Genomic DNA, 14378 nt, shown 5'->3' on the forward strand with positions numbered 1-14378 from the left:
AAAAGAAATTTTCATGTAAGCACTGTAAGAAGAACTTTATATCTAAATATTATTTGCAAGTTCATGAAAGAATCCATACAGGAGAAAAGCCTTACAGTTGTGATGAATGTAAAAAGAAGTTTTCAGAAAGGGGAGGCTTAGTTAGACACCTTCGAACCCATACTGGAGAAAAGCCTTACAGTTGTGACATATGTAAACACAAATTTTCAGATAAACGAAATTTTCAAAATCATGAACGTTTTCATACAGGAGAAACGCCTTACCATTGTCACGAATGTAAAAAGAAGTTTGCAGGAAAGGGAAGCTTAATGAGACACTTACAGATCCACACTGGAAAAAAGCCTTTCAGTTGTAATATATGTGAACAGAAGTTTACAACTAAACATTATTTGCAAATTCATGAAAGAATCCACACAGGAGAAAAGCCTTACAGTTGTGAGGAATGTAAAAAGAAGTTTTCAGAAAGGGGAAGCTTAGTTAGACACCTTCGGACACACACTGCCTTACAGTTGTGACATATGTTAACACAAGTTTATATGAAGAGAAACTTAAATTCAACCTTCTGATTCACACCAGAGAAAAACCATATGAATGTCAATTATGTTCAGCGAAATTTATTCTAAAGCATGGTCTAATAAAACATTACAATATCCACACTTACAAATAATTCTACTTCGAAACATATAAGTTCTATTTATGTATTGATATAATAATTAGAAGATTTAAGCGAAATGGTTTTAAATTAAAATCATTAACAACCAAATATAAACGCAACATTTTAAATACTTAATGAACTCTCACTAAACCTTGTGTTGCTGAAAAATATTTATTAAACAAACCACAAACGTTTTCAGCCAAATACAGTAGGCCAGCTTCAGGTGAAACTGAATTCCAACGTCTTTTCAAAAATTTAACATTTTGACGACAGAACGTCCGAACATTTTTACATTTAAATTTAAAACAAAAATGTTCGATAAATTAGCAAATAAATAATAAAATAAAATACCAAAACAATGCTTCCAAGTATAATAGCAAGTGCGGACTAAGAACTTTATATACCGTATTTTACGGACTATAAGACGCTACGGACTATAAGTCGCATCTGAATTTTGGAGGCAATTTTTCGAAGAAAAAAGTGCGTCTTATAGTCCGTAAAATACGGTATTAATTTTTCTTTTTTATAGCAGTAGCAAGTCCATCCGCATCTCTGTCATTAATACATTAATACAACCATCCTCTAAATTACTTTTATAGATTTCAATGTTTTCTTCGTTCATCGCTAACGATGGGAAACGCATGGCCCTGAGGATAGTCAATACATTCTATTTAACTACAGAGTCCGCTACTTGTGCCATACTGGACAAAACTGTGTTGCAGTACCCTTTATTAATACATATTTATGCTCATTAAGTCTAATAGCTAAACTCCTTCTGATGACTCCAATATAGTCTTTCTTAATTCCTAATTGCTGTCTTTCAAATGAAATTTTTATATACGCTCGCTTTTTCTTCTTTCTTAAGCGTGTCTTTATCGTTTTGCAGAATACTACAGTATATAAATTAGGAGCTCTTTTGAAAACTATTTTGAAACGTTTTTTGTCCACCACCTCTTTCATGATGTTCTTGATGTTTTTATTATAAGTGAACTTGGCGATTTTACATTGATTCGTTTGGGTTCTTTTTTGTTTCCTTTATATCTCATAGTCATTAAAATACTTATTTAAGTAAATATTTTACCAGAGATTATTCATCCTGTAGGATGATCTCAGCATGAAAATCATCAACTGGTAACAGTTTTTAATACATTTTATGTTGTAGGAGGGTTTTACTTAATTCCTGAACCGTGTTAGAGTGAACCCGTGCTATAAAAGCACCGTGTTATACGGGGGATGTTCCCAATTCTCGAACCGTGTTAGAGTGTATGCTATAAAAGAGCCGTGGGGTGGAGTAGCTATCAAAGAACCGAGGAGTGCTATAAAAGTGCCGTGTTATACGGGGGTTACCTGTACTCTCTTCTAATGAGTGTATGAAAAGCGAACAGTTTGTATCCGGTCATTTGGGTTAGCTGGAATGTCTAGTAAACTATGTGTTGGTTTAGATACTGTTGTTATATCATTTTGCTTCAACTGGATGTCTAAATCTAAAAATGTATCCGATCATAACTTTCTTGTTCTAGTTCAAGTTTTAATCCATCATTGTTGTTATTGTTGATTACCTGTACGGACTCGTGTATTCTCTTGCCGTTTTTCCGGATAATCCACATGCCTTTTGTAAAATAGAATACGCATTATGAACCCATTAACCCCTTAAACCCATTATAAGATATTCTTTAGGGCACGGATGGGCAACCTTTTTCTATGTAATGGCCACATTTGAAATTTCCGAATTGACGCGGGCCGCACATAAGAAGAAAAAAAAAAATACGAGTAAATCACAAATATTTATTCATAAATTAACATAGGTTTACTGTACTTAATGTGACTGCTGGAATTGACTGTAATATATCAGATATATTTGGCTGAATATTTGTCATCGCTAATTTTAAATTATTTTTTAGACGAGAGTCTGTTAGCCGATTTCTTGTTTTACTTTTTACTGAAATTCATTGCGGAAAAAAACTGTTCGCATACGTAAGTTGTACAAAATAAGGACAGAATTTTTGCCGCATACTTTCTTAAGTTAGGAAATTGATTTTCTTTGATAAAAATTTTATAAAAATCTACCAAATTTTTTTTTTTTAAATATCTTTCAAATCTAAATTACTTTGCAAGTCTATTAACTCCAATTGAAGTTCATTTGGTACGTTTTCTATGTTTACTGAAAAAGGTGCCGTAATTATTCGTATTTCGTTTTCTCGGCTAAGAAATTTTTCGAATCTATTTTTAAATTCTTGTTCTGTTCTTCGACTTTCTCTGCATATTTAAAATAATTTTTAGGTTCGGTGCGTTGTAATAAAGTGGGGAAAAAGTGACAATTTTTGTTACGCAATTGCGTGCTCCATAATTTGAGCTTGGATATAAATGCTTTTATAACCGTTATAAATTCAGATATGATAAGATTTTTTCCTTGCATTTTTATATTTAATTCTGACAAATGCATTGTAATATCGACAAAAAACGCAAGATCTGTCAGCCATTCGCAGTCTGAAAGTTCTTTAACAGGTTTTCCTTTCATTTCCATAAATAATTTTATTTCTGGTAAGAGATTGTAAAATCTTTGTAAAACTGAAGATTTGCTTAACCATCTGACGTCAGTAAAATAAACAACGTCATTATTTTCAGCATCAATATCAGACAAAAATTCTTTAAACTGACGATGGTTCAATGCACGACCTCTCAGAAAGTTCACTGTGGATACTACTATATCCATAACATGTTCCATATTAATTTTCTTAGCGCATAAATTCTCCACGTGCAAAACACAATGGCAAATAAATAAATCATTTGGATTTTCGTTTTGTGCTAATTTATTCGAGAGAATACCAATTAAACCGGGTCGCTCTCCTCTGAAAGACTGGGCGCCATCAGTTGTAATTCCACTCAGTTTTAATAGTGAGAGTTCATTTTTTTCTAAGGTTTTTTCAAAAGCCCCGTACATAATTTCTCCTGTAGTATTTCCTTTTAGCCCAACTAAATCTAAAAAGTCTTCAGTAATGTTTAATTCTGAATCAACGCCTCGAATGAAAATTGCAAGTTGAACCGTATCTGTTATGTCGGTGGATTCATCCAAACAAATGAAAAAATATTCAAAGGCTTTTACTCGTTTTTTTAATGATTCGTCAACATTATCTGCCATTTCATCGATTCTTCTCGCAACTGTTCGTCGAGATAAACTAATATTAGCAAAAATCTTCTTCTGATCAGGACATATAATTTCAACTGCTTTTTCAATACATTGCTTTATAAACATTCCATCAGAATAACAATGAAGAGTTTTTGCCAATAGATTACAAATTTCATAACTGGCTTTTGTAACGGATTCAGATTCATTATTTGTTTTCATTAAGAATGCTTGCTGGGAGGTTACGGCTTTCATCAGTTTTTCCACTTTCTGTTTTCTTAAGTCTCCAGTAAAATGGTCGTATTTATTGGAATGTTTAGTGGTGTAATGCCTTTTAACGTTATATTCCTTAAAAACTGCAATACTTTCCGAACAAATTAAACAAACAAGATTTTTTTCATAATGAATGAAAAAGTAATCATATTTCCACGACTCATTATAAATTCGATTTTCATCTTCAATTTTTCTTTTCTTTCTTGTTGACATCTATAAATTGAGGATAAATAAAATGAATAAAATACTGCACTAATAAATATAGTAAAAGCTCGATGTAACAAACTACTATGGAATTGAAGATATTGGTTCATCACAATGAAAGTCCATTTTATCGCGATAACTCATTACTATGGACTCGTCCGTTATATCAAACAGTATATTATTATATAGTAGAATCACGTTAGAACGGGATCTTGATTAAATTAATTTTCAACTTTAGACTAATTACCACCTGTATCAAAATTGTCTACATAAAAAAAAATATTGTTAGATTAAAGCGAAAAACGAAGAGTAAAAACGGCTACTACTGCTGTACTTTTCTTAATTTAAAATTTTACTCTATTACGCAGCCTAAATGATATCAGACAAAGTAAAAGACTTTTTAGTTTTAGTTGAACTGTCATATTTAAGAAAAGTCTGTTATTTTTCTCTCGCTATCGAAATGTCTGAAGTTGTCTATTTATTCCGAGTCATTTCTTTACCAACTTCATCTTGATATTTTCCATCTTAAATCTAACGAAATATATCTATTTTTTGTATTAAATCTAAAGCTTATCGTCTTCTTTTATGATCCATATCTTCGCTTTACAAACAAATCCACGACGCATCACTCATCGCGAAATGAAACCAAAACTGAACAATGCTGGGCTGCAATTTTTAATCACATTTTTAATTAATCTAATTTTTAAGATATATGTTCTCCGCCTCAAATTAGTAGTGCCGGTCATTTATCTAACTCCTTTCAGGGGAAATTTTTGAATTGAAATAACGTGACTTGGGTTTTGAACCGGAAGTTCGTAAATAGTTAATTGGGGCCTCCTGCCCCTAGTTTAAGGAAAGACAGACGGACGACTGTGGGAATTTATAGGTTTGCAAATTTTTCAAGTTGCAGTCCAAAAACAAGTCGATCAGAAAACGAAACCAAAACTGCATGTAAGGTGAAAATTTACACCTGGCGAAATAACTAGTCACTTCTCGACTTACGACGGGGTTCGGTTTCGCAACTTCGGACGAGGTGATCGTAACTCGAGAAGTGATTGTAAAACAATGACTTGACTAAATGAAACGGCGACTAAAAAGTCCGTAATAACCATGGTTTGCGAGGACTAAAAAATAATCCGAAGTAGCAGGAGTCCGTTACAAGGAGTTTTATTGTTTTTTTTATAATTTTTTTACTTTTGGCCAGACCGACATCAGCAACCGTCCGTTATATCGAGCTTTTACTGTACAAAACCACGTGCGAACCTCAAGGTCAGTTTTAGCATTGAAAATAATGCAAAATTAAAACGTTTTCATATGTGGGTTTTGTATTTATTACTGTCCAGTTCTAAGTCTGAATTGTTCTTAAAATATTAATAATTCTCTAGTTCAAACATTTTTAATTTCAATTTTGGAAATTAATAGTAACATTTATTATTAAACAGAAATTCTAACTTGGATATTTAAAATTCGAAATTCCACATTAAAAATTCTATTTCCGTAAAATTTCAAACATTTAACATATCTTTTTCTATAATTCGGATAAACCACAGTAGATTAATAGTAAAAATGTAGAAAATACTAAAAAATTAAATGCAATGATACAAAGCGTTGGTAAAACTTTACAGCTCAATATGAAGTATCGAGTGAAGTCGGGTTAAATTACCAGATACCTTGCAATTAGAATTGGCCCTCGGATTAATTTATTTTTGCGTCTTTAAGAGGCAACAGAATTGTTTACGAATGCATATTACTCCCTCGAGCTTCATTTAGTCTTGAAAAAGGGTCAAGCGCGTATGGACAGTCTACGAAAGTACACGTGCATTTGTAAACAATTGTAGCACCCCTTAAAAACGCAAAAATGAATCAACCCAAGGGCCGTCTCTAGCTGCGTCGAATATATATACGAAGAGGGTTCTTGGTATTTAGTACGATTACAGACGAGTAGATGTTAGTATTTTAAATTTTTATTTTATAGACTGTTATATTGTTTTGTAATATTTTGTGCGACGCAGGCCGCACAATATACTAATGCGGGCCGCAGGTTGCCCATCCCTGCTCTGGATGATGTATATATACTCCATATAGGAATTTTAGTATGAAAAACGGATAGTTCCCCCGGGGGACCCGAGGAAGCACCGCGACCGAAAGTATTTCCCCCTGTCCTCTAAGAAAGGAAAATAAAAATAATTAGGGCTTATTAGGGTGACCCTTCCAACAAGAAATCAATATTTAATAATGAAGAGTGAGTTGCGATCGTGACTCTCTAAAAAAAGAAATTTTACAAAGAATAATTATAATAATATAAATAATGAATGTAACTATTTATTATATGGAGTAGAGATGAAGAAAAGGTAAAAAGAAATTACAAACTATAGGAAGATAAGATATAATACTGATATGATATGAGATTAAAACAGATGTGGACTACAGGAAAATAAGATATAATACTAATATGATATGCGGGTAAAACAGATGTGGATTATAGGAAGATAAGATATAATACTAATATGATATGCGGGTAAAACAGATGTGACTATAGGAAGATAAGATATAATACTTATATGAAATGGGGGAGCTCACCTCCCGATAGTAAGGTTGGGGTAGGAGGTGAGTATATAACTTATTCATTAACAAGAGTGTTACACGCTGGAATTTGGCTTCAGAGAAGCTTTTTTCATTGTTAATAGGGTGCCTGAGTAAAGGGAAATCTTGATGAGATTTATTATGTTTTATCTCCTATTTTAAGAGTAAGCTAAAGTAAGCTGTTGGGTTTCATACCTCAAAAATGTAAATTCCCTTAAATTGTCTTCTTTCATTTTGTTTGGCTCTGATGTAATTGCAGGGAGTGTGATGACCTTAAGAGCGTCTTCTTAGTTTGTAACCTGGGTTGGCTTGGAGTTAAATTTACTTTCATTTCTTTCCATCATTTTTTGAGGTGGACTGATGGAGAGAAATGAAAGCGGAATTAAGTATTTTTTTGCTCAGTCTTTGGCTTCTCTTTTAATTTTGGTGGGTTTATTGTTTCCTTTTTTTATTGCGGCTTCTGAGTTTTATTTTATTGTTATGTTAGCTTTGTTTATTAAATTAGGGGCAGCTCCTTTTCATAGGTGATTTCCTTCTGTTGTTGAGGGATTGGGATGATTTTCTTGTGCTGTTTTGTTGGCTCGGCGGAGGTTGGTTCCTTTATTTTTGGTTAGTGAATTTAATTTTTTTCAATTTGTTATTGTTTGTTCTGTTTTGGTTGGTTTTTATGGGAGGTTTAATCAGATTTCATTGAGAAAGATTTTAGCATATTCGTCTATTATGCATGTGGGGTGAATATTGGATTTTTCTTTTTCTTTGAATTTTAAAAATTATTTTGTTTATTTATTATTTTTTTAGAGTTGCTTTGGTGGCTTTTTTTGAGGGTTTGGGTGGTTCGTTTGAGACAATTAATGCCTTCTTTATTTGTAGTTAGGTTTTCTGCATTTATGTGATTGTTGAATATGTGAGGATCTTCGAAAGTCGTGCGAGAGCATTTGCTTGCTTCTACTCTTTTAGAAAGGCTGCAAGCTTTCATTCTTTTCTTTTATTTTTTTATTTTTTCAATCTTAAAATTAAAATATAAAGTAGATAAAATTCAATAGTATTTAAAAACTAATAATATATCTGAAAATATATATCTAGTTTAAATATTTAGCATTAAAATATAATAAAACAGTCTCTCATAATTTAGTCAATCACTAAAAGTACAGGAACCTGATAAAATAACGATATCTTAGTTAAGAAATGCATATGCAAATAAATTATTTTTTCAAGATTAAATATTTGTTATCTTTTTAGATGATCCGAAATTGTAATTTCTTTGTAAGGTAATAGAACAGATCAATTGTCACCTGATAAAATATATTACATAAATCAACGAACGAAATGGAAACTTCAATAAATTTGGCATTTATGCTAGTGTTATTTATGTTTGCTATTGTTTTCTCGCCAATTAATTCTACGGACGTTCCGAATGTTAGACCTAAAGATCCATATACAGAGCTTTCAAAGGTCTGCGATATTTATTGTGGTAAGTGTTAATAATACGATTAACTTTTTGTAGTTCGTTTCATGTTTTACCCATAAATATTCATTATAATATTCTTATTATGCTTACAATAATCTACATGAGATTTAATGAAAATATATTCATTTTTCGCGATTCCCATTTTTTTTTTATTAGTAATGACTTGCCCCGGCAAAACAAATCCTTCGATATCTGCTTAATTGAAAATAACCTGCAAGTTGTAAGTTTTCGAACATCGGCAAAAGTTTTATTTTATAATGAATTTTCCAAACAATAACTTGTTATTATTTAATGTCTAGATGATAGAGCTCGGTAGAAACTGTGCTCAACAAATACAATTTTGCCAAACCTCAGAAGACTGTTGCGAGTTCGTTTGTGATATCCGACAGACAAATAAAACGGTATTCGTGATTTATTCGTATTTCTGAACATCGTCGTAATTATTACTTATTTCTCAATTTAACAATATTTTTATTAATAGCTATACGACAAATTTCTGAAATGTTACAGTTCAGCTTTATATACCTACAGTTTGAACAATCCAAGTACTTATCCCATTCTTGAAGTAAGTATTACGGCAACTATACGATTCAATTTATTTTTATAAAATTTATTGTCGGAACGAAGTGACGACTAATACTTGACTTCATGCATTCCTTGTCAACATTATAACTCTAGAATGATTTGTCCAATCTTGATGAAATTTCTAGGACGACTCACCATCACTGAAGGATGAACTGATTAAAATTTCAACTCTCAAAAATGATCCATTTTTGTAGAACTGGAGATAGGGGTCAAAACGAAGATCGCGTTTTTCTTCTGTGTGGATCATTTTTGAGTGTTGAAAGTTTAATCAGTTCATCTTTCAGTGATTATGAGTCGTCGTAGAAAATTTCATTAAGATCGGACAACTCATTCTAGAGTTATAATGTTGACAACGAATGCATGAAGTTGACAAGGAATGTAGGAAGTGACTAACACTTTCCTGCACGCACGTGTAGAAGGGTCATCTAGTGGTCAGAAAATATGACTAGAATTAAAACGGTAATTTTGAAAGATAAATGTTATCGCTAACTAGATACACAACAACAAATATAAAGAATCTTTATAGAATAATAAGTTTAAAAAAGTTTTGTTTTTAAAACGTGGAGCAGCAGCGATCAATATTGTCTTTCTCCTTAGTGTTCCTTATCCATTCTCTCCTTCGTCTTCCTATCGTTAGTACGAAATTTCAATCTCTAAATGGAGAAGCTGCACAGAGATTCCAGACTGAGATGAAGTCGCTCAAATTCATCATCATCGATGAAATGTCAATGATTGCTGCAAGAATGCTTTACATGATCGAGAGAAGATTGAAGGAGATAAATCCCGAGAAAGATCCTTTTGGTGGATTCTTTATCTATTTGTTTGGTGATTTTCGTCGGCTTCCTACTGTTAAAGATACTGCTCTCTCCTGAGTGTTTTTTACAATGTAATGTCCTAACAAGGTAGGGACCTTGTTGGGACATTACATTACATTTGCATTTGATTCTTTTGAGAAATTTATTGAACTTAGTAATTCTCATAGACAAAATAGCGCAGATAGTTCCTTCACAGATGTCTTACATCAGCTAGCTTCGGATGATTTCTCTGATACAAGTCTGAATATTCTGACGACAAGAATTCGAGCCTATTTATCCAGAGATGAACTTGATTACTTCCAAACGGCAATAGAGCTATATTTAACAAACGAGCAAGTTAAACAAAGCAACGAAGACTACTTGCAGTCAATTGGATGCTCTCTTGCTTAAATAGCATCTGAAACACTCCAGACATTGCCCTGCCTTCGTCCAAAGATGACTCAGCTCTTGGTCTCTCCTAGTATTTGAATCTCTCAGTTAATGCCAGAATCATGCTGAAAGTCAACTTATGGGTGCAAGGATATCTCGTCAATGGTTCACTAGGAACTATACGCTACATTATATATGCTCCTAATGCTCGCCCTCCAGCTCTTCCTCTGTTTATTTTAGTGGATTTCGATAGCTATCAGGGACCTGTCATCTATGATAATCTGTTTCCAATAATCCCCATAACACGCTCTTCGATCGATGGCAGTATACTGCGATCTCGTAGACAGTTTCCCCATACCTTAGCATACTCGATGACTATACATAAATCACAGGGATTAACTCTTTCAAAAATCAAAATAAATATAAGAAAAAAGAGAGCTATCGGTCTTACCTATGTTACATTGAGTCGAGTGAAAAAAATAACTGACTCAGTATTTTTAAAGAGTTACAATAAAGATCGCAACGAGTTAATCTATAAGTCCAAGACCCATAGTGACAGACAGAATTTCGTAAGATGTTGGCGTAGCAATTAATTAATGGCTTATTCTGACCTTATATTTGTACCATAAAATGATCCAATAGAAATCAAATATATTGTTGAGAACGAATGATTCTTTGTTTCTTTTTTCTCTTATACAGTCAAACCTGTTTTTATGCGGTCTTTTTTTGTGCGATTTTTTATTTGTGCGAATTTTTTTATTCGAATTTTTAATTTGTGCGGTTTTTTTGTGTAATTTTTTGTTTGTGCGGTATAGTTGGCGACTAGTCTCGTGCGATTCGTCATGTCTCACGTTGACTTATTATAGCTAAATAAACTTATTATAGCATAAATGAACTTATTATAGTAGTATTATTGCATGAATATGCGAAAAATGAAATAATTTATTTTTTAAGTAAAAAAAACACCACCTGGACTAATATATGTAAAACAGACGATAGACGAGACGATGCAGTCAAGTGCTGACATCTGTTGTCAATAAATTCTATTTCGTACGGTTTTGAGTTATTTTCTATGTGAGACTTTTTTATGCGGTCCGTATCGACCGCATAAAAAAATACTTTTTAAATTGTGTTGCGAAAACTATTTTTTATAGCCACTCGTGAAGTTTCGTGTGATTCTTTTTTATGCGATTTTTTTTATGCGGTCCCTATCTAATGCATAAAAACAGGTTTGACTGTAATCTAGAAAATAAAGGTGCAAGCAGCTTCGTTCCGACTACACGCTGATGCAGCCTTACTTAATTATTTAAATTTATTATGGTATAATAACTAAAGCATTTAAAGCTAGTTGAATTAGTTCAAGTAACAATACATGCAGTTTCATTTAATACTATGATGTGACACTTAACAGAAGCATACAGAAACAATATATATTTTCTAATTTACTTGAAAATTTGAAGTATTCCTGATATCTAATCTATGTATATAATCGAGACGAATTGATAATAATAATAATAATAATAATAAATGTCATATAATGCCAGAAACTATACAACACATCACTTCTGGTTTCAAGCTCTTGGCACAGACATAATCAAGTAGCAAATATAATACACCAAGAGCTAAGAAACAAATTATTAGACATCCACGAATTATACTACAAGTACTGTACATTCCACAAACAGTATTGGAAAACAACACGCGCAAATTGTACTTCGACAGAGCCATAATCACAGATAAAACAATTTACCACAACAGACCAGACATCACACTCATTGACAAACACAATAAAATCACATACATTATAGACATATGCCATTCCAAACACTCACAATGTACAAAACACTTTCACTGGAAAAATCAGCAAGTACACAGAACTCATCCAGGAAAGAAGGCATCTGTGGAGGATGGATAGAGTGCGTATTGTACCTGTCGTTCTCTCCTGTACAGGTGTGATACCACACACACTACACAAAAGCCTGGGAACATTACAATTGAATAGAAATACATACATAACACTACAGAAGGCCACAATATTGAATACATGCCATATTGTTAGGAAATTCCTGAATACTGACACTGACACACTTACTTAATATTAGTTTTGTTTTGGTTGCTATGCCTTGACTCAGGTTCGGCATAGTACACAGCCACCGTTGTCAACCGAGTGTAACCTGCTACACCCAACATAATAATAATCAGCGCAGAGCCCAAACGGTGAGGAGTTGAAAGTTGAAATTTGGTACACAGTTAGTTCTTAGTGTCACGAGAACGCACACTAAGAAGGGATTTTTCAAAATTTCTCCCCACGGGGGAGAGGGACAGTATTAAGGCTTAACTCAGTGTTACGTAGCAATGAAAGTGTTAAGTAACAATGGAAGTGTCAACAATGGACGTGTTAAGAGAAAGTGACGCGCAAGACGCAGATGCAGTTTTTTACGTTTTTGCGGGAAATCGAACATATTTTTAGACCTATCTAGAAATTCTGTAATTAGTCTGAAAACAGGGGGGACCAAATTCCTGCATTCTGTGAAAATGGGTAAGGTTGACTATAACGTAATAATCTTAATTTTCGCTAAGATAGTTAGGAGTTGAAAGTTGAAATTTGGTACACAGGGTACCAAATTTAAGTACCAAAGTGTTAAATAACAATGGAAGTGTTAAGTAACAATGGAGAACAAGAGAAAGCGACGTGCAAGATTTACGGGCGCTGGAGAAAAAAAAAAAAGAAAGAGTAATATGTTAGAACATATTCAATTTTCAAATTTAAACAGATTAGTTCGGTTTTTCTCCACCTTTCTTCTTTAGAACATTCGATGAAAATCGAACAATATTAGAATATTCGATTTTCAAATTCGACCTGTCTTTAGAAATATTTAGTTTGTTGATGAAATTACTCTTTTTCTTTTGTGACTATAACGTAATAATCTTAATCTTCGCTATCGTTACAATTGCCCGAGCAAGACCGGGTCTACCTGCTAGTTTATTATATTATGAATAATGTACTGACAGTAAGATATAATGACTGATATGATTTTTATCCACATGACTTTTGAGGAAATTATAAAAAATATTATTAAAATATAAAATAGCTATGTTAATTTAGAAACACAATGTTTATACATTTTACAAATGTTAAATTTTTAGTTATATAACGGTTGCCATATTATATTATTTGTGTATGTTTACTAAATTTTTCAAATAGTAAAATATTTTCCTCGTTTATTCGACATATTCATTTAAACATTAAGGAAAAAGTACTGTACATTGAATTAATATTAGAATGAAAGAACTAAAAATCTTTTCCGAAATTCTCTATTCAAGTTTATATTTAAATCAAACAAATACTATCAGAAATTATATAAAATATTATTATATAAATTAAAATGAAATGATAATTTACCTTTTGTGCGTAAATCTAAATTAGTTTATAATAAAGATCAATAGAATTTATATATAATTGACGTTTTTCTCTTGTCAGAAATGTTTGGACTATGCAGATAAATGTGAAATGGAAGAAATTAAAGGTTTTTATCATCGTTGACAATTTTTCGAAACATTAAGTAAAACTAATCTTTATAATTCTTATTTGATGTATGACAAATTGATATAATTATATCGGTATATAAATTTATATTTTAAATTCTGAGTTAATTCAAATTGTAAAATTTTATTCAAGTTTTTGATGATTCATAATTTGCTTAAATAAAGTATTTTAATAACTTGACTTTTATTTATTTTGTTTAGTCAAAATGTAAAGTGGATATCACATGCAAAGAGTTTAACACATACAAGAAATATTTATATATAATCGTTAATTTCTTTTAGTTAAAAATATAAATTATTTTTAAATTTTCGTCAATAAGAAATGATTTTATTAAAAATTTCATAATTTTCGGTTATATTTAATTAAAACGCAAAGTGTTAAATTAATAAACAGTACGCGATGTTTTTGTCTTATAAATTATCTCCGTCCTTAGCTTATTTTTACAGCAATATGTTCATACGCAATGGTGTGAACTTTGTAATTACAAAACATCTTCCTTTATATTTGTTAGAATTAACGCGACAAAAGCTATTTTAATTAATTAATGCTTCCATTACTTTAAATATTTTATTAATATTAATATTTAATAAAAATATAAATACGACTTTTCTAAACTAGAAAAAGATATCAATTTGAAATTATCATCACAAAAAATAAAATTCAATCCAACCATTCTAACATATTCCGTATAGCTCCCAAACTTCATCTATGACGTCATTTAGGCCCGTACATAAAGGTGCGACTATGCTGATGCA

The 14378-nt window shown here is 31.8% G+C and overlaps 1 protein-coding gene, 1 long non-coding RNA gene and 1 pseudogene across 2 annotated transcripts; 2 read left to right on the plus strand and 1 right to left on the minus strand.

Annotated features, from left to right (window-relative positions):
• Positions 1-2834: 2834 nt before the first annotated feature.
• On the minus strand, positions 2835-4265 carry LOC136986032 (general transcription factor II-I repeat domain-containing protein 2-like). The gene has a single exon (XM_067283481.1). The coding sequence runs from the start codon at positions 4263-4265 to the stop codon at positions 2835-2837; it is 1431 nt and encodes a 476-aa protein (XP_067139582.1).
• Positions 4266-6817: 2552 nt separating this feature from the next.
• LOC136986033 (NADH-ubiquinone oxidoreductase chain 2-like) lies at positions 6818-7747 on the plus strand (annotated as a pseudogene).
• Positions 7748-8793: 1046 nt separating this feature from the next.
• Positions 8794-13803, plus strand: LOC136986044 (uncharacterized). Its single transcript, XR_010882417.1, has 2 exons — positions 8794-8872; positions 13558-13803. It is a non-coding gene; the product is annotated as an uncharacterized lncRNA (long non-coding RNA).
• The last annotated feature ends 575 nt before the right edge of the window (positions 13804-14378 follow it).

The sequence above is a fragment of the Centruroides vittatus genome, unplaced genomic scaffold (genome assembly GCF_030686945.1).
Source record: "Centruroides vittatus isolate TY-2023 unplaced genomic scaffold, ASM3068694v2 contig_988, whole genome shotgun sequence".
Classification (NCBI taxonomy): Eukaryota; Metazoa; Arthropoda; class Arachnida; order Scorpiones; family Buthidae; genus Centruroides; species Centruroides vittatus.